At 31.3% G+C, this 27,616-nt stretch overlaps 1 protein-coding gene across 1 annotated transcript; it reads right to left on the bottom strand.

Moving 5' to 3' along the window:
* Window positions 1–10,318: 10,318 nt before the first annotated feature.
* LOC106454465 (myb-related protein 305-like) lies at window positions 10,319–11,886 on the bottom strand. The gene is made up of 2 exons (XM_013896583.3): window positions 11,287–11,886; window positions 10,319–11,135 (listed from the first exon to the last, which is right to left on the bottom strand). Exons 1-2 carry the CDS (start codon window positions 11,565–11,567, stop codon window positions 10,601–10,603), a joined length of 816 nt encoding a protein of 271 aa, XP_013752037.1. The 5' UTR covers window positions 11,568–11,886; the 3' UTR covers window positions 10,319–10,600.
* Window positions 11,887–27,616: the final 15,730 nt, after the last annotated feature.

Below are 27,616 nucleotides of genomic sequence, written 5' to 3'. Positions count from 1 at the left end.
TTAGTATAAAAAATAATTTATATACGTATTTTATTTAATTTATTTTTGAAATTAATTCTTGGTTAAAGTATTATTGAAATACATTTTTATTAAATTTGTATTTTTGAAATATTATTCTTATAATATTTATAGATATTTCTGAAATTAATTTTTGAATAAATATTAAATAATTTATTTTAAATTTGATAATTTTTATATAAAAGAGATAAAATTTAGTTTAAACAAAAATAATTTATATAAGTATTTTATTAAATTTATTTTGTAACTAATTGTTCATTAAAATATAATTGAAATACATATTTTATTAATTTTTTGTTTTTTGAAATATTTTTATATAATTTTTTAAAAAATATTTTATAAATTATTTTAAAAATTAGTTTTTGATTAAAATATTATTTAAATACATATTTATTATATTTGTATTTTCGAAATTTTTTAAAATATACAAATATTTTTGAAATTAATAGTTGATTAAAATATAAATTTTCGTTTATATATTAAATCTAGTTTTGAGTTTTATTTTGTTATTTTATTTTTTACAAAAATATTATGTTAAAATAAATGATTTTTTTTTATTTCTAAATTTTTAGTTATATTAATCATTAAATAATTAAAATATAAATTTGGTTGGAGAATAAAAAAGAAGACACGGAAGGAGAGTGAGCTTCTAAAAATGGGGACCACATGCAATTTAGATTTAATATATCAATTTTATAAAAAAAGGGAGGGGTCCGCGAAATATAAAAATATTAGATTATAGCGGGGTCCGCGAGTATGATGAGTGGGGTCCACAGATAACATAAAAATATTATTAAGAAAAAGGGTAATAGGGGAAAGGGGAAAAAAGTAGGGTAGTAAGAAAAAGAGTGGGGTAGATAGAATAATTTTTTTCTAACCGGGGCGTTTTAGATTACTTTCCCCTTCCAAACTTGATTCAAGCTTATATTATCATTGTTTCTATCTTTACTCATCAAATAAATAAAATATTATTTTGGCATTTTGCTTTATGTAATTCTATTAAAAGTCCAAACCTGCATTCTTCTGTGTCAGCCGAATCTGATCTGTAATTTTATTTACAATTTTGATAGTTGATCATGTTAGCGTTAACAATTATAAAACTTGGATGATCATGTTAGCATTAACAATTATAAATTTTGGATGGTTTTGTTTTCTCTGTATCGATTTTTCAACCAACGACTTAGTTGTTGTTAATTAAACTATCTCTACTGAGAGTTTTTTTTCGTCATGAGAATATTTTATAATATAAATAATAAAATAGAATCGAAAAGAGAGAAGTTAATTAAATAGTTAAATTACATTTAAATAGTAATATATTTTTTTGTTTAAGATATTTTTGAAGTATTTAATGGATGGAAATGCTTTTAGACTCTTAGAATATTTTATCTGTAATTTCTAACTGACCACTCCTACTTAAAATAAATGAAAATAAACAGAAAATGGAAAAAGAAACGAAAATAGTTTTCGGGAAGAAAAAACTATGAAATTGTAGATATAAAAATTAGTATTTTACTCTTTTAATAAAAAAATTCTGAAAAAGCTCTCATAGTTTCTACCACTACTATCGCTCTCACTTAGCTGGCTTTTATTATGTGAATCAATAATGTTCCAACTATGCCTATACGTATTAATTTAATGATTATAGGAAACATTTGTAATCTATATTCACTGATAAATACGTACAACGAAGAATCAATGAGCTCGTCAGATTACAAACTAGCTGATGAGAAACTACGGAAAAAAAATATAAGAGTATCATTATAATGATCAGGGTTGACATTAAGCAAAACTTTTTTTAATTTCGAACGACAAACTAATCACATATTTGGTAGCAATTATAGTTCTTTAAAACCGTATGACATCATGGATTACCAAATAGCACATTGATTTCTAAGTATAATACGTAGTTATTACTGATTAATTATAGTTCATACTATATTTTAATTAGGTCAACTGACAATTATGAAAACTTAAAATATTTGCTAATTACGAAAAGCCATATTACCTGGTCACTGGTTTATGAAATTAGACTTTATCAAACGGGTCACTTGTGTAAGTTAGGCCAGTCCATGGCTCGGCGTCATGGCATGTTAGGGTAGGTGTCTATAGCTGCCTCTATGCTAGGCATATCAAATTTCAAAATTTTCTTTAGTAACTCTTGTTGAATCATTTTTCATGTTGTAATGGAATGTTAACGAGTACAAACATCATAAGAAATTTACAGAAAATCGAGAGTTTCGCATTAATACTTTGGCCAAAACAGGTTGACTTTGCATTGCTTGCGGACTCCTGAGAACCATTTGGACTCTAACTATTGTAGTCCAGAGGCTTCTAGCTAATTTTATACTTTTTTTTAAATGTATTTAAGTGTTTCACACATATTAAAGTTTGATTATAAATTTATTATTGATATTAGCTTAGTATCATAATTTTAAACAAGTAATATTATTATAAATACTACTCTCTCCTTTCCCGAATATTTTTTCTAGATTATTCGGATACAATGTATATTTATATCATTTATATAAAATACTGTTATGATGCATATTAAAAATACAATGAATGTTTATTAAATTTATTATTTACTTTTACTATACACTTTCTGATAAATATCAACCAATGATGATTTGTAATCAGTTTAAATATTTTTCTTTAATGTTTTTAAAAATATGTGAAATACCTTAAAATAATAAAAATATTATCACTGTTAAACAAAAAATCAAAATAATCTTAGTTTCAAAAACAGAGGGAGCACATTTTTAAAAAAGTTTACGATTTACCATTATTAACTAATAAAAATTTTATAAAACAAAAATCCTTTTAAAAAATATTATTTTAAAACTTTATCTCTTAGAAACAAAGAAAGCGTATTTTAAAGAAAGAGTATTTGCATGGAATAACAAATTCTGAACTCTCCCATTTAGAATTTCTTGAGAAACGTTCTATAATGGTTCCAACATGTTGAGCATATATATATATATATATTTTTTTTTTTTAAATATGTTGAGTATATATAGACATATTTGGTGTATATATGTATCCGTAATATAGTAAAACTTACGGCAGTAACATCTTTAAGGGGTTCGTCCGTACGTATTTATTTATATTTTGTAGACCACCATTGTTCGTTAAATTGGATTAGATCCGTTATTTAATTTTATTCGATCCGAAAATCTAGATATCCGTAAAGTTTTGAACCAAAACAAATACTAAAAATCAATATTCATTAAAAACGAAGAAAATCACAAATAATAAAATTTTAAAAACCGGATATCTGCTCCGCTCCAACAACTATATTAATACATATATATATATATATATCGATTAAATGTATAGTTTTAAATGTATGAGTTTATATCACTGTTATTTTAACGTATGATTTAATAAATATTGTTCACATTGTTACTTATAAAAGTATTAAACTAAAAAAAATAAAAGAAATTTTTATGATATCTATAATTTTTTCTTAAGTTTGTATTTCTTATAACTAATTTTAAAATTTACAAATATATAATTTCACAGCTTCTTTTATTTTTTATTTTATATATCACAAATTTATCTCGATTTTTCTAGATTATTTGTATTAAGTAAAATGAAAAAATATATCCGTAAATATTCCTATCCGCAAATATCTACATATTTTCCGGATATCCGGTTATCCGGATATCCGTATTATCTGGAGCAACGCAAATTGAAAAATTTAATATCCGTAACATACAAATCAAATCACAAATACTTTCAAATATTTGGATATCCGATCTGTGTCCACCCTTATCCACTAAGTTGTAAGTAAAATATTGTACAGTATGAAATGTACTTTTAATACGAATACATATATGGTCCACATACAGTTTGGCTAATATGAGGAAACAATTTTGGATGTGCGAGGAAGTAGCTGATGGAATCGCATTAAACATTGTGATCACATTATTTACTATGATCCAAAACTGAATCTAAACTTCGGAAAACCAATGATGTTTCCATGCAATTATGGAGTATCGTACAGATTTTGAAACTATATCATCATAATCATTACTAAAATAAAATAAATTTAGTGTTTAACCTGAGCATTTCCTACTTCATTTCTACTTTAAAATGGAGTTTCCAATTATAATGCTCAAACCTTATTCTATTTTTTATTTTATAATGATATAAATATAGGTTTACTTCAGAAAGAGAATAATACATTTTTATTGCTCTACAATTTACTCCAAAATGGAGTAGAGTTAAAAAAAATACTCTATTTTTTTTAACGCTGATTTATTATGATATTACAATTATGAGAAATATTACATTAGACGATCCGACAACTGACAATACTACATGTCTTATAAGGATCTACGCCTAACTGCATCACCTGAGCCATTTTACGAAGATCACGCCTGACCGAGTTTACTTGCACCATGTTGAAGATCTCTTGTAAGCTTTTCCTCTATAACCTGCATAATTGTTTAATAAATCGCTTTCTCCGGAAATTGAAACATGGACCTACTGGTGTAGAAGCATTAATGAAGCCTTAGTCAAAAATATACTCTATTATAAAATTATTTTATTTTGAAAAATATAATTAAGTTTTAGTTTGGAAATGGTCTATAACACTGACAACTCAGCATGACACTGATTATCTTGGTCATATAATCTGGTTTTTTAATTTAATTAGATTAATACAAACATAATTTTTTTAAAATTTCTTTACTTTACACATAAACAACTCAAAAGAAAAATAGTTTGCAATACTAATATGCAATTAGCGAGGCCCATGTAAAGACCGTAAGCCCATTATTTAAGCCCATGTAACAAGGGTTTATAAGGACTATATATATGTCTCTATATGGTTAATGTATGTGACTTTGGCTGCTGTAAAAGAGCAGCATTTCCTTCTTTTATTATATGAATCAAACGATCTTTTATATCTCTTGAAGGCAACACAAGCTTCTTCCTTTCTTTAGTTTCTTAGTCTTTCAATAAAGCTCTATGAACTATTTTCCATTTCAATAAAGCTTTACAACGCTATAATCTCTCTAGGTTTTTCAAATGTTATCATGGTATCAGAGCCATGTCGATTCATGGGCGTATCTTGCCTCTTCTACAGCTTCCGCTCAAGCTAACGACTCAATCTATGGGTTTTTGAAGCACCAACCAAAACGGGTCTGAAGAAATCTCAATCACATGGCTCTTTTAATCTGAGCACACAACTTGTCCTCGGATGAGCTGAAGGTTGAAGCTTTACATCTCAAAGTCGCCTCTTTTCAAAAAGATGACCAGATCCAGAACGTCATCACACAGAATTTGTTTATCAGTGATATGTATCTGTCCTTCTATCTTAGACAGAACAAGTGAATGGCTGTTTGGTAGATACAGAAGAACGATGGTTTATGGTTCATTTGATGCTGTCTGGTTAGTTGTCTTGGGTTTGATAAAAATGGCTGACGCTGTCTGGTTGCACACAACATATTCGATAAAATGGTAAAGAGGAAGTTAAAGTGGTTAGCTGGCTATAGGAATCTAGAGTTGGAAGTTACGGTGATTCTCCTTGCTAAGAGATGGGTACAAAAAAACCAGAAATTTAGTAAGATATAATGGTTAAAATTATACCTTTGAGGAACTATACAAAAACTCTCCAAGTACAAAAATACCTCAGAGAGAGTATGATAGATCTCCAAGTATAGATCAAGGTCTCTTTTGGTTCTAAAGTCTACTGTTTTTATCTCCACATCAAATGAGAAGCTGTCTACATCTTCATGTCTCCAAGTCACTACTATTTGCATCTTCAAACTTGTCATCTTGCTTCAACAGACACCAAGTTTGTGGGTAAGTATTAGCAAGGCCCATGTAAAGACTCCAATCCCATTATTTAAGCTCATGTAACTAGCGTTTATAAGGACTATATATATGTCGCTATATGGTTAATATCTATAACTTTGGTTGCTGTAAAAGAGCAGTCTTTCCTTCTTTTATTATATGAATCAAACGATCTTTTATATCTCTTGAAGGCAACACAAGCTTCTTCCTTTCTTTAGTTTCTTAGTCTTACAATAAAGCTCTATGAGCTATTTTCCATTTCAATAAAGCTTTACAAAGCTATAATCTCTCTAGGTTTCTCAAATGTTATCATGGTATCAGAGCCAGATCGATTCATGGGCGTATCTTGCCTCTTCTACAGCTTCCGCTCAAGCTAACGACTCAATCTATGGGTTTTTGAAGCACCAAGCAAAACGGATCTGAAGAAATCTCAATCACATGTCTCTTTTAATCAGAGCACACAACTTGTCCTCGGATGAGCTGAAGATTGAAGCTTTACATCTCAAAGTCGCCTCTTTTCAAAAAGACGACCAAATCCAGAACGTCATGACACAGAATTTTTTTATCAGTGGTATGTATATGTCCTTCTATCCTAGACAGAACAAGTGAATGGCTGTTTGGTAGATTCAGAAGAACGCGATGGTTTATGGTTCGTTTGATGCTGTCTGGTTAGTTGTCTTGGGTTTAATAAAAATGGCTGATGCTGTCTGGTTAGTTGTATGCACACAACATGTTCGATAAAATGGTAAAGAGGAAGTTAAAGTGGTTAGTTGGCTATAGGAATCTAGAGTTGGAAGTTACGGTGATTCTCCTTTGCTAAGAGATATGTACAAAAAACCAGGAATTTAGTGAGATATAATGGTTAAAATTATACCTCTGAGGGACTATACAAAAATTCTCCAAGTACAAAGATACCTCAGAGAGAGTATGATAGAACCCCAAGTATAAATCAAGGTCTCTTTTGGTTCTAAAGTCTACTTTTTTTATCTCCACATCAAATGAGAAGCTGTCTACATCTTCATGTCTCCAAGTCACTACTATTTGCATCTTCAAACTTGTCATCTTGCTTCAACCGACGCCAAGTTTGCGGGTGAGTATTAGCGAGGCCCATGTAAAGACCCAAGCCCATTATTTAAGCTCATGTAACTAGGGTTTATAAGGACTATATATATGTCGATATATGGTTAATGTCTATAACTTTGGTTGTTGTAAAAGAGCAGTCTTTCTTTCTTTTATTATATGAATTAAACGATCTTTTATATCTCCTGAAGGCAACACAACCTTCTTCCTTTCTTTAGTTTCTTAGTATTTCAGTAAAGCTCTATGAGCTATTTTACATTTCAATAAAGCTTTACAAAGCTATTATCTTTCTAGGTTTCTCAAATGTTATCATGGTATCAGAGCCAGGTCGATTCATGGGCGTATCTTGCCTCTTCTACAGCTTCCGCTCAAGCTAACGAGTCAATCTATGGGGTTTTGAAACACCAAGCAAAACGGGTCTGAACAAATCTCAGTCACGTGGCTGCTTTAATCAAAGCACACAACTTGTCCTCAATTGAGCTGAAGGTTGAATCTTTACATCTCAAAGTCGCCTCTTTTCAAAAAGACGACCAGATCCAGAACGTCATCACACAAAATTTGTTTATTAGTGGTATGTATCTGTCCTTCTATCCTAGACATAACAAGTGGATGGCTGTTTGGTAGATTCAGAAGAACGCAATGGTTTATGGTTTGTTTGATGCTGTCTGGTTAGCTGTCTTGGGTTTGATAAAAATGGCTGATGATGTCTGGTTAGTTGTATGCACACAACATGTTCAGTAAAATGGCAAAGAGGAAGTTAAAGTGGTTAGTTGGCTATAGGAATATATTGTTGGAAGTTACGGTGAGTCTCCTTTGCTAAGAGATGGGTACAGAAAAACCAGGATTTTAGTAAGATATAATGGTTAAAATTATACTTCTGAGGGACTATAGAAAAACTCTCCAAGTACAAAGATACCTCTGAAGGAGTATGATAGATCTCGAAGTATAGATCAAGGTCTTTTTTGGTTCTAAAGTCTACTGTTTTTATCTCCACATCAAATGAGAAGATGTCTACATCTTCATGTCTCCAAGTCACTACTAGTTGCATCTTCAAACTTGTCATCTTGCTTCAGCCGATGCCAAGTTTGGGGGGGGAGTATTAGCTTGCAGGGGAGTATTAGCAAGGCCCATGTAAAAACTGTAAGCCCATTATTTAATCCCATTTAACTAAGATTTATAAGGACTATATATATATTTCTTTTTATGGTTAATGTCTGTAACTTTGGCTGCCGTAAAAAAGTAATTTTTCTTTCTTTTATTATATGAATCAAATGATCTTTTATATCTCTTGAAGACAACACAAGCTTCTTCTTTTCTTTAGTTTCTTAGTCTTTCAATAAAGCTCTATGGTTTATTTTCCATTTCAATAAAGTTTTACAAAGCTATTAAGTTTCTTTTATTATATGATCGTTTGATTCATATAATAAAAAAAGAAAAAACCGTTATTTTACAGCATTATAGACATTAACCATATATTGACGTATATATAGTCCTTATAAATCCTAGTTACATGTGCTTACATAATGGGCTTGCGGTCTAATATATGCAATCTATCTTATTAAAACTCAAGTACAAAATTGGAGTGTTTGGAGACTTGAATAGGACTTTTAAAAATTTGGAGTGTTTGGAAACATGGATTGCAGTCTTTTAAAAAAAAATATTTTTGTTTGAAAACAAGGATAGTAGTATTAAGAAAAAAAAGTAATGGGCTTATGTTTTTTTAAAAAATTGAAAGTTATCTAGGCCACTTTTAAAATATACCAAAATGAGTCAATCTAATTCCCTAAAAATTTTTTTTCTAAACTAACCATAAAACAAAATTTAAACTTTATATACATATTTCAAATCAAAATAATAATTCAAATTTGATTTATATCAAAAATTGATTCAAAAATATACATATATTCAAAAATGGATTTTTACTAAACTATTTTTCAATAACCATTATAAAAAAATATTGTCAATATATATAAGAAAAATATAATACAAAGCCCAATTTGAAATACCAACTCAAATTATGGTTTTCATATTTCATATTAAGTTTTAAAAATATAATATATGTAATTATTTATATGATGGTATGTATAAAATACTATTAATTATATGATTACTCATATGATGGTACATATAAAATACGATTAATTATATGATGATAAAATACGATATATAATAATGACTAGGGATGGGCTTTTGGATACCCATACGGGTTTAGTTCTGATCGGTTTGTATTTTGAGTTTTCGGGGTCAAAGATTTCAGCCTTATTAGAATGTTTCTAAATTTTGGTTTGAGTTCGATTTGGATCTTTGCGGGTTTGGTTTGGGTTTGGATAACTAATTTAAATTATTTTTAAAGTCTTAAATCATTATATATTTTAAATTTCTCAAAATGTATAAATAAAATAATATATTACGTATAAATTTGAATAACATATGTCATAATACTTAAGCTTAACATATCAATTGGCTTGATTTAAAATTTTGGATACGAAATCAATAATTATTTTAAGTATTTTTGGTGATTTGAGTATACTTTAACTATTTCAGATATTTAATTTTGACTATCTATATATATTTTCAAGTATTTAAACCAATTTAAAAGTATCATTTTTGATGTTTTATATACGTTAAATCTAAAAATAATTAATATATATAAGTATATAAATCTATTTTTAGATAAATTCGGATACCCAAATACTTCGGTTCGGATCAGATTCGGTTCTCTAAATAACAAAATTTTGAATAATTAGAATATTTAATCAATTTATGTTTGGGTTTGGTACTATATCTTTGGATCGGTATCGGTTATGTTCCTCGGATTCATTTTTCCAAATCCTAATAATTACATGAAAAACAAATATCAACATATTTTTCAAAATATACATCCGCGCGCCTGCGCGGGTCAAAATCTAGTTACTAATTATGTCCGTAGACTTTGAATCTTTGATTTGAATTATTGACGAAAGTTTGGATATAATAATTATAATTAATTTAAAAGGAGTAATTGTTAAAATTTTAGGGCCCACAAGGCCCAGAACTAATCTCTCATCAAATATGGCTCACTGTGTATAAAACGGGGACGCAAATATTCAATTTTTATTTGTGGTCTTTCAGATAATAATGGCCGCGTATAATAAAAGCCCATTTAGGCTACTAATTAACCGTAAACGTTTTCAAAGTTACTTATTGATAAAAAGTAGTGACATGTCAATGTCTCTTCCTTTCTACTTGCTACTTTGGTTGGTCAAAAACAATATCGACGTTTACCGAATCACTACTAAATGATTGTGCCTAGTTACTAATATAGTAATATCACACAAACAAAATAAATCTTAAGTCTGCATAAACGACTCATTTACACACTAGAATGATCTTCTCTACTCTGTTCGTCTCATCTAGAAGATATTTTTAGAGACAAAAATTTACAAGTAACAATATTTTTATTTGATTGTTTCAATTGAATTTTATTGTGCTACAATTGACACACAATTCGTCCAGACTTTCTACTACATCACTCGTTCGTTAACTTGGCGTTGCGTAAATGTGCTTCTTATAAGATCCACACACAATGGCTAACAGAACAACTTATGTTAAACCGAAAATCAGAAAATATAAGACCAAACCAAACTCAAACTCGACCTAACTTGTCAGTCAAGTTTTATTTTTTTCATTTTCCGGCAGGTAAGACACTTAAAGGCTCAAGCTAACAGAAGGGAATAAACACGTTTTGGAAACAGTGCTTCCTTGGGAAACAAGCACCACCACCAAAGCTTTCTTGTCCCTCCAAATCAAGATTCCATAAACCATCCCAAACGGTGAAATCTTCGTTGACATTAGCCTCAGGTATTGGCACCGGGAAAACCCCATTGCCATTTGGGTCATAACCAGAACCAGTTGTTGAGTGTGTGATCTCATGAGGAACATAGAAGGCACCGCCTTCGCCACTACTGCCGCTACTACTGCTACTGAAGTTATTATCACCACTGTTGTTATTTTCGTCATCATCTAGTAAAGACATGATCTTTTTCATGTCGATTTGGTTGAACTGAAGCAACTGTTGTTCTTGCTGCATCTCCATCTGTCTTAGCTGCTGAAATTGTTGCCTCTTCAAGATTCTGTTTTTCGTCTTCTCAACATTGTTAACTGGAGATTTTGTCTTCTTCTTGAAATGGGTTCTCCAGTAGTTTTTGATCTCGTTATCTGTTCTTCCAGGTAAACTACGAGCAATTGTTGACCACCTAAGGTTGTAAAAATCATTAGACAGTAAACCATAAAAAAAATTAAAAGGCAAAAGCTACTTATTTGAGTAAGGCTACACAAATAATTATAACATTTAAATGCAAATATAAAGCAAACCGCAAATAAACAAATAAAACTTAAATTAGTTACCTGTTGCCCCACTTAGCATGCAACTCAAGGATAATGGTTTCTTCATGAGGAGTGATTTGTCCTCTCTTGAGGTCTGGTCTTAAGTAATTAACCCATCTTAACCTACAGCTTTTGCCATTTCTCTTCAATCCTGCGAGCTTCGCCACAGAGTTCCATCGGCCTTCACCGTGAAGACGCACATAATCGATCAAAAGACGGTCTTCTTCCGCAGTCCAAGGCCCTTTTCTCCAACCTTCTTCTACCATTCCCCATCCTGCTCCCATCACTCCCCACAAACTCATCCTTTCTTCTTTTTTTTTTCTATAAGTGAAAGCTAGAAAAGAGAAGTATATCTTAAATCTCCTTCTCTCTGTTTTATGAAACCTAAGTGTTCTTCTGATCTGCCTTTGCGTTATGTTGTGTTCTGTTTTCTCTCTATCCCTTCCAGTATTTATATATGCACGCACTGACTCACTCTAATTAACTCCTTGGCGAGTTGGCTCCACCACTTTTTGTTTGTTTTCTATAAATACAGAGACTAGTGACAAGACAAAGATCTTTTTACATTTGTAGAGTTAATGTTCTTTCTAGAATCAAAACTATAAGGTTATCACTATCAAAAGGCAAGGAAATGTACAATATATATGTGTATATATATACCTTTTACATTATATATACTTTATCAATCTTAAATTACAAAAATAGTTGTAGGAGCTCTTATATAATTAATCTATTCAGCAAAAGTTATCCAAAGAAGAAAAGAATTGGAATTGTAGATATAGACGGAAAAAAGAAGAATATTAGTATTACAAAGAAAAGGTAAAGAAAAGAAGAAGTAGAACTTGGGAGCTCTCTTTACCTCTTTAAACATGTCCTTTTCAGAAGTCCCCCATATATATATATCCTTTTGTCTATCCAAATCTTCATCCCGCAAAGACATCATCTGAAAAATACTAAAATGTCCCTTAAGGCATTGGGTAACACGTAACATGGTGTACCCGAGCATCTATCCAATAGAAATATTTGGAACTTCGGTCCTGTTGCACGTATATATATGATCTACGAGTTGATACACACATTAATTATAGTTGTTTTTAATATTTAAGCTCATTATCTTTTAGGTTTTCTACAAAAAAATTCTCAATGTGATTTTGTTTTGTAAATTAATCCGCAAACTCAAAAACTAACGGGTTAACCCTCCAAGTGCCAGTCAAATCGCAATATAACCCTCGGCCGTATATATATGTATTTAACTGTGTATAATTTTAACATTTTTCAATACTACGTTGTTTTGGCGCTAATTTTTTAATGAAAAAAGTTTGTTGAACTCGGGGTTGAACATTGAACCTTAAACACTATGTGCATGCTATATAACCATCTCAGCCAACAAATATATTTGTTTACTTAACGAACACAATTATAGAGATTTCTAAAAATTCATTCTGAAATGACCTTGTTTCTTCTTCTCATGGATATGGAAGCTTGCGTAAATGCGTAATGAAGGTGGTTATGTAGCATGTACATAGTGTTTAAGGGTCAAGGTTCAAATCTTGTGTTCAACAAAAAATTTTCATTAAAAATTTAGTGTCAAAACGATGTAGTATTGAAAAATGTTAAAATTATACACAGTCAAATACACATATATACAACTGAAGATTATATTGGAGTTTGACTGGTATTTGGAGGGTTGATTCGTGAGTTTTTGAGTTGGCGGATTAATTTGCAAGAAAAAACCACATTGAGGGTTTATTTTGAAGAAAACCCTTATTTTTTTTTTCTTTAATTAAAAGTACAATCGTAAAACTTTAATGGTGCTTCATTTTTAAAGTTGATACACATAAGAACCACTAAGGTTTCTCCAAGTGTCGAGGAGATTTATACATGCGATCTTACACTAATCTTTGCTGTTGTCGTATAAGATTCGCTGGATTCCACATAAGGAATTATGGCAATAGACTATATAAATAAATTAAATCACTATGAACGAGTTTATGGTGTGCGTCACTATGAGACAGGTGGTCTTATAATTTTCTGTCTAACAGATATTTGTAAAGATAGCAAGCACTATCTCTTCTTATTTTCTTTAAAATATTATCATATCATCTCAAAAACCAGTGTCCGATATTTCCATCTTCAACATAGTCGAAACATATCTACCAAAAAGTAGTAAAAATCATTTTGGTTGGGTAGAACTGTTGGTCACTATCTATTGGTTTGATCTGTTTCTAAAATACAGTTATTATTTTTCAGTAATAACGAAATAGCCTATGTGCATATATATATATATATATATATATATATATATATTGTATGTTTTAATGGGACTGTTGAATTTGTTTGTTGTTAAGTCCATGGCCGAACTATATATAGTCTTGGTGTATTAATAGTGAATCAGGAACTTAAATACGACACTCGACTATTTTGGTTTTGATGCGGTAAGAAACATTTTAGCTAACTAGCACTACAAACCTTAAAATAATATTCTCGAACTAGGGTCAGATTTAGGATTTTATCATGCCAACCGTGACCGACTGACCGATCCACGAGTTAGTCAAATATAATAAATCATTTCAATGCTAAAATAAGTTAGAGCTTCAAAATCGTCATATATTATTTTTTCCAGCAAAAAGAAATGTCGATTGCATCAGTTTGATGATGACGCAAAACAATACTAACACAAACCACAATATGTTACATGCCATGATCCCATTTCATCATTATTAGCTGTTGGGATGGTTCTTAATCTTTCATATTGCTTTAAAGTTTGAGGAAACTATCATGAAACTTTCAAGAGTAGCTAGGAGAACTTTTAGGAAACAAACTAAAACCTACGTTAAAGCCAGACACGATCAAGTATATCTGAAATGTCATACTGCCATCACCAGTCATTTGTTGATGCATCATGCATACGTGAGGTTTCTTTTTTCAATTGTTCAAATCCATGATTAGAAACATTTTTGAATTATTATATGTGTGGACCGCGTTGTAAAGGTGTAGAGTCCTAATAAAGCTCAGCAAATTTGTGTGTTTGCATGTATTTTATTCAGATCTTGTTTGCAATGCAAATCTACTATTTTAAATGAAACATCAAAGAGTTGCAGATCTGAAAGTATCTCGACGGCTCAGACACTACAGGCACAAGGCGTGCCTATAAGACGTCAGCAATATATTTCACCGATTGTACATCAACACATATTAAATTGAATGTTTAGACACTGATCACTTTTTAATCCGACATTATTAATTATTTAATTGAATAATTATTATTATATATTTGTCGTTGTAGATCATTTGAACTCCGTGTTTCGTAAGAGTTTTTGGTATTATTGGTGACTTTCGTACTGCAAAGACATGTTTAGCAGCTAAGCATTTGACTTTTCAAAGTGCGTTTACGATTAGAGATGTTTCCTTTTTGTATGTTATTAGGAAAAAAGTTTATTTTTTTTTTACAATCATCTAATGCGTGTAATTTTTTAACCATAATACCCCACCTTATTTATTTGATTTTTTATTCGGTTTAGTTTGGATATTTGAAATATTTTAAGAAAGGAATCATTCAAATATTTACGATAATCATCTTTGTACTTTCTAATTCAGTTAGGTTCTTTTGTTTTGGGTGATCTCTTGTCACATACATCTGTATTATCACTTCACAAATGTAAGATATATGTTGGTCTAGTTGAGGAGAACATGTCACAAAAGTTGTGACTTGCTACTCTTATTCCATTGTTCTCTCACCTTTCACCCAAGATTTTAGGTGAATTTCGACTTGAGTTTTGAATATTCGTAATCTTAATATGCATGGATCTCATCCCTTACTACACATTTAGCCATTTTGATATCCGAAATGTGCAGTAGTAGTAGTAAGTGGTAAGGCTGTAAGTACATCGATCTCCAATATATTCTTCGATTTATTCCTCTAAAATATGGAAATTCTGTAATAGAGATGGATTTGTTTTAAATATATTCCTCTAAAAAAATATTTTTGATATATATATATATATTTAATTTAAAAATAATACCTTCTTACTTGTGAAAATTGAAAATTAACCCATTTTATTTTTACATTTCAAAAAACTATGATATTACTTAAACTAAATATTTCTTAAAAACTATAATGTAAATAAAAAGTATGCTTTTATTCATATAAAAAGTGTAAGTCACTATAAAAGTATTTATTTTTGGTAATAATTATTAAAGTAAAAAGTTGAAGGACCATTTTGTAAATAAAAAGTGCCTCTAATTATAGAAGAATAATATTTCTTCCTCTTAATATATGTAAAAATAGCAAGCTCTATTTTAGAGGAAGAAATAGAGATGATCTTGACTGAATCTTTTTTCTATTATACTCCCTCCGTTTCATTTTAGTTTTCGTTTTAGGTTTATGCACACAGATTAAAAAATATATTTAATTTTATATATTTCTAAAATAAAAACATCATTACTCATACACCTAACCATATTTCAACCAATAGAAAAATAAATTATAAAATATTACTAATAAATTTTGCATTGAAACATAAAACAATATTTAAAATGAAATAAAATTTTAACTCTAATACAACAACTAATATGAAACTGAGGGAGTAGCATCTCGAATAAAAAATAGCTATGAATTAGAGATGTTCTAAGGGATGTAAAAATACAAAAAATATTGTTTGGGAGGGGAAGATAAAATTTATTAGAGAACACACCAACTTAACAAGAACAAAAAGTTATAAAAAAGCTAACAACGATTTATAGTCTTACTAAGTAACTAAATCAAATAAGATTTCGAATCCAACGTTTAAAAAAAAAAAACGATTTGTGTTTCTAGTTTCTTTTCGAATCCAACGTTTCCGCGTGAGATGCAACTTGGCAAGTACTTTGATCAAATAAGCAATCATATATTCTTTTGAGTAACTATATAATTTTTCGATTTTTTTTATATATGCTTCCTTTTTGGTGATTTATATGTTTGTTATCGATTAAAGATAAAGTTTGCACGATTGTATGAGATGATACTTTAACTATGATAATGTTGTTCATATCTTAAGTTGAAAGTTCAGGAGGGGTGGTACTTGCCAGTGAGCTTCTCTAGCCCTGGGTAAATTATTGCTGTGCTAGCCTAAATAATAGCTAAAGGAATAGCCTCAAACATATTTCCATGAGAAAAAAGATAATAATTTGCAAAATCATATATCAATTTAAAGATATATTAAGTACTTTACACCCATTGAAGGGCTGTGACCCTAGTTCTGGATTGCAGGTCTAGAATTTGGGTTACGAATGTACTTTGTGACATTGGCGATATATCTAAAATATTGCCAAATAAAGGTAGAAAAGTGTGGCTGATTTAAACATAGCAGATAAAAATATGGATATGCTAATTTGCATAAATAGATAATTTTTTTTTTGTAAAAGGGCTTGCATAAATAGATAATTATGGTTCCAAATATCATCAATAGTTTAGAAGATTGGAACGATGAATGCATTTTTATAATACATATGATTAGTTGACTAATATATATAATAATGTTTGATAAATATAAATGTATATGTTATTTAGTTATAAAACATCAAGAACTGCATTAATTTAATAAACATTAAAGTCTCAAATTTAATATAATTAATAATAAAATATATAATTTTATTAAACTATAAAAAAATTGGTTATATACATACTTGTGATAAAAGAATAGTTATTAACAAAATTTTGATTTATACTTATTGTAAAATATAAAATCATGATAGATTTTTAGCGGATATTAGTAATATTATCATATATACTCTTATTTATTATAATTATAATAGCTAAATCTTACTTTTTAATTAATTATTTATGTATTTATTTAAGTTGAACTATATTTTATAATATCTTTTTTAGTTTCCATCTGTAAACTTTCTAAGTAATCAATTTTACAAAATTTAAAGGTTCCAAATGACACATAAACATAGAATTTTCTTACAACTATAGTTAAACGTCAACAAATGCTACTAGCGCTACTACCACAAGCATCACATTTGTATATGTTAAAGCAAGAAACAAAAAAAAAACATAATGTTTCTAAAATTTTGTTATGTGTGAAGGTTCTGGTGAATTCATTGTTACACCGATTAATAATGTTTTTGAAATTTTGTTCATACTTCATATCGTAGAAGCGATTAATGCAAAACCTAAGTAATTTATTCATGCATCAATATATGTTATTAATGTCATTGTACTTAAATCATACTATACCGATACTAGTACATGTTTCTTTTACTTTGTAGGATGCATTTGAAGCCAATGCAACGAGGATGGTTAAAACAGAGATTTTTAGTTCAGTGTACATGTATTTCTTTTAATTTGTTATTATGATTCTCATACAAGATTCCTTTATTTTTGTTTAACTTATGAATATATTAACTAGCTAAAGAATATACATAATCCCCATGATGAAGTTTATTACAAAAACAGTAACATAATGATGAAATATTAATGAAACGCCTACATGTAGTCCATGTTTCCAATTTATCCCATATTTTTCTAATTTCTCTTATTATCTAGCGTTAAATGTCTCTTATCTAATACTGATGAATGCATTAAAAGTATATTTTCTGTAATTGTTAAAATTAATATATTTCGTAGAGTAGACATAATCACTAAAAACTGGATATCCTAATAGATAGATTTTGCCGGCTCTACATATATAATATAAACATTCATATATTTCAATAGACTAGAGCCATTATCTTGGAAAACACGAAACATGAAGGATCTTTAAGAACTAGGTGTTTTGTCTTAACACATAAGTTTAATTTCCCATTACTAATCACTCTATACGATTGTACATATTTACTTTAAGTTGAGTACAATATGTTTTGTCTTTAACGATTATTATACTTTAATTATAGGGCCAGACACAACCAAGAAGATGGTGTTGCCATTTCATCTGCCTGAAATATTGATCGAGTTTGGTAGTTCTGTCGTAACACAATTGACTCTTTCCAAGCTCCAATTCATGTCATGGATGAAGTGTAATACTATTTATCCATATGCTCAGCATTATTTTTATGCGGAATTTTCTACTAGTTTTTTCTTGGATAAGAAGATACAAGATTGGTGACCTCGAGGTATGACTTTTACACGTGGATTTGTCATTGCTAAATGTCCATATGGTTTCTGTGAACTTTACTACTTACATGAGATATTTCATATCATAAGAGGTCCATGCTCATACGTTGATTTTATGACTGTTAATGGTTTTGTTTATCATATCTTTAAAGACACTTACATGGCATTCGTATTTGATACTAACCATTAATCGTATCTTTTCTTTTGATATATTGTTATTTACTATTTAATGATTTTCCTTTTTAATTTAAATGCATAACAATTAATAAAATAAATAGTTGGATGACATCTTTTCATCATTATTAAGAGTTGTATTGAGTTATTTATCAATCCAATTCTACTATAAAACAGCAAAAAAGATTCGTTAATTCATATCTACACTCTGAAAAGTTACACAACATCAACTTTGTGTAAAACTTAATATGATGTTATCGATATTACTTTATAACATCATTTCCAATATATTCTAACATTCATTTTTCTCATCACTAAAATATATACTTTGGTATTTTCAAAATACAAATTTTCAAAGCGAAGATATGTGAAGTTATTCACATGAATGTGAAGATATTCTCAAACAGAATTAGATATTTTTGAATTGATTTCTACTTGTGAGTGTTGATCTCTTCTCTTAATCAACATGACAAGTTATACATATTTGTCCACTCTGAACCCATATTAAGAAAACACTCAGCGTATTCAAGTTACGCTTCTACGACGATGGTAAATCAAATTACCATCTCCTAGATTGTACACCTTTAAATTGATTTTGGTTGATTCGAAGGTTAGGTGTTTCATTAAATTTTTAGTTCTCTGATATACATCGCTATCTCTTTTGAATAATTTGGTAACATGTACAAATGTATGTTTTTTTATTGTTGTACCATGTCCATTTCAGGGGATAGATATTCAAGCAACAATTCCTCATGAATGTGTGATTTACTTTGTCAATGGTTTTAGGGAAAACAATTGGTATTCTATCAAGGTTTTCAAGATAAAAACAAACATTTGTAGAACCAGGACAGCCAATAACATCTTTAATCTCAAATTTACCATATCAACCATCGTTAAGCACATTGCTTTTGTATCATCTTCGTTGTATTTCTATTCTTCAAAATTCGCTGATATTATACATAGGTGACTTGACTTCAAAACTTCTGTTGGTAAGTAATAATAAGTTATCTTATTCTAACAGTTATATTAATTGTGTTTTTTTAATGATAATATTTATTTCAGATGGTATTCGCATGGTAATTTGTTGTACACCACTCCAGTTTCTTCTGAATGACAAAAAGAAAACGATCTTGCATTCCTGAGTTTTTCTATTGAATATGATAGGTATGTTCATTGTTACTATATAAATCTACATATATATATACTATTTAATCAGGACATGTTTGTTATACATAGCGAACGTAGAATCGAATGTCAAGCAGTAGGTGACGTTCAGTTTGAATGACAACGAGTTTGTGCTTAACAATGTGGAGAACTTGAAATATGTTTACTACGATTTTGACATATTAATCAGTTCCCAAATAGTATTCTTTTGTTTGTATTTATTTGAAATATTAAGTATAACCCACATCAAACTTTATTACTAGATTTACCTCCAAGTTTTAGTTATTATATTCTTACAGGTTTCAACGAATAAAACCAAGTACTCAAAAACCCTGATGTACATGAAGCTAATGAGCTACTGGGTTCGGGTATAACCATCACAAAAATAATTTAAAAAATCGTGTACCTTGTATAAATTTTTTGAACGGTGTTAGAAAATCTCAAGGCTATGAAATCGTCTAAAATATTTTTCTTGAAATTATCAGGAAAATAGCATTTATATAAGTAATACATTTTGTATAAATTAGCCTATCAAACTAATGAATTAATTGAGAGAATTGAATCCCTTATATAATTTATATTTCTGAAGTTTCTTCAAAATATATCAAATATACTAAGATAATCTGAGATGAAGCGTGGACAAACATTTACGGACTCTCCGAAGACATATTATATCATACTGTCTTGGAGCGTAAAGATTTTTTTTTCCCAACTAAATTTTATTAGAACAAAGGCCTAAGCCCATAAAAACCATACAAAGATCCAAAGGTCCAAACACAAAGCCCAGAAATAAAACAAACCGCTTAGGCCCAAACCCGTTACCCAACCAACCCAAGCGGCACCGACTAGCGATTCGCCCTACCTCGAGATCCGAATCCGCAACGTCGCCACCACCGGAAGAACCTACGTCGGAACACAGACGCGTCTCACCGGCCACTCCAGGAGCATGCCTCACCATGACAAACCTGAGCCCATGACCTCCACATACACTCTTCGCTGCAACCGTATTATACTCTTGTGTTATCTTTACGGGAAAGATCAATCGCCGGAGCGAGATCATAACCACCATCAATCGAGCACACACAGCAGAGCAACATAACCGGCGCACAGAACATCACCATCTTGATACAGAAACCTTTCTCTTCCAACAAGGAGAGCTTATCCACGGATCACAAAACACCAACGCAAGACACAACATAAAAACCTTAAAACTACTCTAAATATCGACCAATCGTCTTGGAGCGTAAAGATTATAGAGAGATATATTTTTTTAATTATTTAGTATATACTTTTATTTCTGTTAATGGTAAACATTATCCTCACATTTCATTTTCTGAACCTTTTCTCACCACCTCTCTTTTGCATAGCTATGTTACTGGGTTGAAGAATAAATTCAACACATACATTATGTGGTTTTAAATATTTTATTTCACTATTTCTCAAATAAAATATTTTATTTCACTTTCCCTTTAATAATCCATCAAATGAACGATTCTCATCAAGAATGTTAAGTGGAAGTTGATTGAGTTAACCACACTTACGATGTCTCTTGTTTTCTTATTGCAGGTACCCTTCCCATCAGACACGGCATCCCCAGCTCAATCCGGTATTTTTCGTCGCTGGGATAACTCGCTCCGGCGTGGTCGCGGGTGCATTCAGGTATGAAAATCTCAGGCTTTGTATAACCAACTATGCGCTAAAACGTCGGTGAAGATTATAAGTGTGACGAGATCGCCAAGAGATGTATTGGAAACTGAAGAAACGAGATGACGCCACTTTCGAATAATTTCCATCACTAGCTGATAATGATGATTGATAATTTGAGGATAATGTAACTACCTATCGGAACGCGCCAGTGTGGTAGTGGTTGAGCGAAGCTAGGAAAATTACATTAGAGTTTAGATCATATTGTTCGACTCACGGTTGTAAACGATACTTGAATTTTTGATTTCGGGTTGTTTAATAATTTTTTTTAAAGATGGAGATATAACGTTCTCTCACAATAAATAACTATTTTGACCAGTTCAAATTTCTAACCTAGAATTTTTGATTTTTTAGTTTTATTGGTGATGTCGCACTGCCGTGGTATACCATTTCATGTGCCATCCAGTGCAATATTAAAGATATGGTGACACGAAAACATGACACCACCATTTTTACCATTTCAGCATCTTTTGAAACACAGTTTCCTACTATTTCTAACTAAATTGCAAATTTGACATTACTATATTGTATAGTATCAGTCGACCTTCGTATGTTTAATTTCCTATTGCTTACTTTTTATTGGGTATAAATCCAATTACTTACTTAATTGGATCTTTGGTCGGAAGCATGTGTAACAGTATACAAATTGGACAAAACAACTATTTTTTTAAAGTTATACTAGAGCTTGACACGCACGTCTACGGGTATTTACTTCCACTTGTATATACATGAATATTATTTAAATATTTATTATTTAATATTTTAAATGTTTATCTCATTTTAAAATATTTATAAACGTAATAATTAAATATTTTACATGCTGTTTATTATATGATATTTTAAAAATATTACATGATATTATTAAAAATCATTTTTAAACTTGATTTTTTTTTAAAAAAAATTAGCTAAATTATTTTGGGAAACATCTTGAACACAAAAATCTAGCTAAATTTAATTTAGGAAATAATTTAATAAAATAGAAAAAGACAACGATTACTTAAGTTGGAGGTTATGTAGTACTTCGATGGCATGAAAATGTAAATATTGGAAAAAAATAGAGTCAATTCAATCTCTTGTTTTAAGAGATTAGATTATAGGTGTGGGAAGGTTTAAATTGATAAACTTCGTATCTAGCTAACTCGTCATCAACTGAGCTAATTGTCTTCTTTACTTTATTGGAAAAATTAAGAGATAGAGAATAATTAAACGTATAAAGAACAACATAGACAATAATGCTATCAGAAGAACAAACTTTTTGTAGAAAGAACATTAGGTAACATAGTAAAATTACAACATATACCATTATTATAATATATTACGATTGGTACAGTCTAAATCAAGCTAGTGTTTAGGATACAATTCACTTTAAATCACCGGCCTAGCGTTATGCCTATTTTTTTTGTCTTTAACAGATGATCTAAGTTTTTTGAGTGCAAATCAAACGCATGATTAGTTTTCTGGCCTTTAAGAAAATAGTAAATTCTATATAACTTTGGACGACATTTTTATATAGAAGACTTGAAAATAATATTATCCATCTTGGAAATACGAGCACGCAAATTATAAATGAGAAAACCTTTTTGTTTGAACGGCTAATTGAAAATACTTTCTTTTCTTTTTTTTGACAGCAAGACATTCACAGATTCATATTGACTCTGTAAACCAAATCGGCAACTCTGCATCCATATGAACGACGAAAGACGGTTGTTTCCTAGCACTACGTGCCAAGCTATCCGCCCTTAGGTTCTCCGTTCGGGGTACATGGATGACGTCTGAGTTGATGAAGCTTCTTCGTAAAAGCTTGATATCTTCCAGGTACCTTTCAAATGCTGGCCATTCTTCTAGTTTCGAAACCATCTTCACCAATTGAGAACAATCCGTTGCAAACGTAACCTGAAACTGTCGTAAGTTCTTCATGCATTCCATTGCCCAAATCAACGCCTCCACCTCCGAGTGAAGAGGTGATAGACACGCCCTTACATTCCTTGCTCCCAATAAACCATCAAAACCCGGTAAGGTACTATACCATCCTTGTCCCGAAAATAGTTTCTTCTCTTTCCACGAACCATCTATAAAACACCATCGTCCTGTAGTTTCTAATATAGGTCTGGTCTGCACTTGCCTCTCCCTTCTTTGATCAGTGATTACCTGTGCTTCAGCCCAAAGTGTCGATTCTACTTCTGCTAATCTAAGTGTTTCCCTTGGATCAATATCCAGATTACTAAAAACTTTATTGTTCCGACCTTTCCATATATACCATAATATCCATGCGAATTGGTGGTCATCCATTTTTGGAGTAACTCTCCAAAAAAGATAATCCATGTTACCAAAAAACGAACAAGTAGGAAAAGAACTTGGATTTGATGGTATTTTAGATAATGCCCACACTTGACGTGCTGGAGGGCATTCAAAAAATACATGATTTATTGATTCCTCCGGGTCTCCGCATCTAGAACAACAAATATCCCCTTGTAGTCCTCTCCCCCGAAGATTCTTCATTACCGCTATACAACCTGAAAGGAGTTGCCATAAAAAATGCTTTAACTTCGGCGGGCACCGCACTTCCCAACAGAAAGCTTTTAACGTATCCACTGTGGGCCCATAAAATTCTGGTGGTTTTTCCTTGTCAGGATAGACCCGTTCCACTTGATACCCTGATTTGACCGAATATTTTCCATTATTAGTGAAATGCCATCCATTCCTATCTTCCATCTGATGTTTTATGGCAAATAGCAAATAGCAATAAATCATGTTTTATGAATTATGATAAAATATTACTAGTACATAAGGAAACAAATTCTCAAAATAGCATTAATTAAAAATATAACTTTTATTTTATATTTGGTTTAGTGATTATGATTTAGGGTTAATATTAAAGGGGTAAGAGCATCCACAATGGTGATACCCATTGTGGAGTCCTTAGGATTAGAAATAGCATTATTTTTTTTATTTTTTTTTGAATAGTTAAGGATTCTTGTGAAAAATGTGTGTACAATGGTGATCCCGAAGCTGGAATCCTTAGGGAATTTTTTTTTTTTTTGTTTAGTGAAATATAAATTTTATATATTAGATGATTAAATACAATAACTTAGCATAAAATACAATAAATAAACATAAAATACAATAATTAAAGATAAAATACATTAATTAAACATAAAAATACAACAATTAAAGATAAAAAACAATAATTTTACATAAAGATAGAATAATTTCTAATCTTCATCACCAAATTTATTCCAAATATTTTGAATTAAATCATTTTTCAATTGTTCATGCATTTGCTTATCACGAAGATCATTCCGAGTGGGAAATATATTATTCAGATTTGTTGGCCTCTCCGTTTCCACCTCTGAACATCTGGGGACGTCTCCTTCGTCAAATTCAGATATATCAATACGAGAGTATCCATCCCGTTCATCTTCGACTATCATATTGTAGAGTATGATACATGCTCTCATAATCTTCCCTATCTTTTCCTTTTCCAATGTTTTTACCGGGTTTCTCACAATCGCAAATCGAGCTTGCAATACTCCAAAAGCCCGCTCCACATCTTTTCAGGTTGCTTCTTGGACTTTAGCAAATAACTGTTGTTGAGGACTTTGAGGGAGGGTGATAGATTGGATAAATGTTGACCATTTTGGATATATACCGTCTGTCAGATAGTACGCCAACTTATACATGTGTCCGTTGACCACATACTTTACCCTGGGAGCTCGACCTTGTAAAATGTCATCAAAAACAAGAGACCGATCGAGGACATTGATATCATTTAAGGTACCTGGAGGACCAAAAAAAGCATGCCATATCCAAAGATCTTGCGAAGCTACAGCCTCTAAGACAATTGTCAGTTTTCCGGATCCACGTGTGTACTGACCTTTCCAAGCGGTTGGGCAATTTTTCCACTCCCAATGCATACAGTCAATGCTCCCGACCATCCTAGGAAACCCTCGTGCCTCTCCAATATCGAGTAGTCGTTGAAGATCCTCCGGTGTAGGTCGTCGTAGATACGCATTTCCGAATAATTGTATTATTCCGTTAGTGAAATTATGTAAACATGAAAGTGCAGTGGTCTCACCAAGTCGGAGATATTCGTCAACGGTGTCAGCCGCAGTACCATAAGCAAGCAGACGAATAGCTGCAGTACATTTTTGTAGTGCAGTAAGACCCCACCTCCCAGTCGCATCTCTTCTTTGCTGAAAGAATGGAAAGCGCTCTGATAGGCCATGAACAAGACGCAAGAATAATTCCTTATTCATGCGGAAATGGCGTCTGAATAATTGAGACGAGAATGTCGCATCTTCGCTGAAATAGTCATTCCATAAGCGGTCTTGTCCTGTTTCGCGGTTTCGTTCTACATAAGCACATCTCCTTTGCGGTCTGCTTTGGGCCTCCACTATGTCGTTGTATGTTTCTTCCAAGTATTCGTCGCAAATTTCGTCCAATCTTTCATCGACTTCATCGGATGAACTCGATGATGACATATCTAAATATCCTGCTTTGGAAAATAATAAAATTGTGTACAACCATTAAAAAGACTTGCCATTAATTTTTTTTTAATTCTTGTAAAATTCTTGTAATCTCGAAGTGGTTGGTCCAAGAAATTCTTGTAAAATTCTGATATTAAGACTCAAATATGTTTTATATAGACTATGATCGGTAATTATTATGCAATTCAAAAGTCTTTATTTATCATATTTTTCATGTTTTTCTTGTTAGATTGCGATTCATGTTAACTATGCTACGTTATGCATGGTTGAAAACAAAGTGATCCGTTTATTTAAAACAATTACTACATGATTGATCCGTTTCTTTAAAACAGTTAAATGGCTATACGAATATAACTGAGTCTTAATGCAACTAAATACGAATATAAATGAGTCTTAATACGAATATAAATGAGTCTTAAGTATGAGACACATTACATCAACTTAAGCAACAAGATTCTTCAATTGAGTCAAATATCTTACAAGAAGTCGTTAAGAGATAGAGTTACCTAGTTAAAACAGAAGCTAGTCAATACAACAACTTGGTAGCAACAAGATTACACCTTCGCGTCAAGAGTAGTAGCAAATGGAAATAAAAGCAAACGAGATACCTAGCTAATGACCGGCTTGACACAAATTTATAGAACATAAAGTGAAAAGAAGAAACCCGTGACTTGGTTTCACAACTCCAAATGCACCCGTGACTTGGTTCACATGTCCTACTGTTGAACCTGAAACAAAAAGACAAGACTTATTAAAGCAACACAAGACGACATGTATCTACTACGCAAACAAGACAATACCTTAATGACGACAAAGCAACACAACACAACACGACATGTTTCTACGCAAACATCATAACATATCAGACATAAGTTTGAGTTTGAGAGATGTTTCCAACTCAGTTAATGGTTCTTTTTTGGCTAATAAACGATGGAGTAATGTCTGGTTAGAGATATTTTGTTTCATCTTCATTATGACTTGTAGATGTGACAACTCCTCTTCTTTACCACTCTTCTTCTTCTTTGTAGCTGCTTTCGCAGCCTTGACCCCGATCGGTCTCCCCTCTTGTTGTCCCACTTCCTCGTATGTATCAACCTCCGAGACTAGCTTCCGCTTTTCCTTCCCACCATCTTTATCGACAATAGTGGAGCACCATTTCTGGTCATGCCTCAGCTCCCTCCAGGCGTGTTCCAGACCGAACTTGTGGCCTTGATCATTGAAGAAGTAGTCTAGTGCAGCTTTCATGAGATCATCATCATTTTGACCACTTCTCTGCTCCCTCATAGCGTGGTCATAGCAACCAACGAACTTGGAGACTTGATCGTTAATCCTACCCCACCTCTGCTTGGCCGGAATAATCTCTCTCGGTATTCTCCCGACGAGTTGAGGGTTTGCATTGTAGTACTCGATAATCCTCTGCTCATTGCCCACCACTGGATCTTTACTGGTGTTGAGCCATGCACCAATAAGTATTGTATCCTCTTGCGGTGTCCATTTCCTCCGGCTGTTGCTAGCAGAGTCGACAACAGGCTCACCAGACCCGACAACAGGCTGACCAGACTCGACAACAGGCTTAGTAGCTTGGCTACCGAGCCAAACTCGTTCGGGTAAATCAAGGTCAATAGAACATTGACTATACATGAGGTTAACATAACCACCGGTGTTATTCATTGTAAGAAAAAGGAATCACCAATCAAATCTACGCCTTATACATTGACTACACATG

The sequence above is a fragment of the Brassica napus genome, chromosome A7 (assembly GCF_020379485.1).
Source record: "Brassica napus cultivar Da-Ae chromosome A7, Da-Ae, whole genome shotgun sequence".
Lineage (NCBI taxonomy): Eukaryota > Viridiplantae > Streptophyta > Magnoliopsida > Brassicales > Brassicaceae > Brassica > Brassica napus.
Note: the sequence above shows the minus strand (reverse complement) of the source record. Positions and strands in the feature narration are given on the sequence as shown.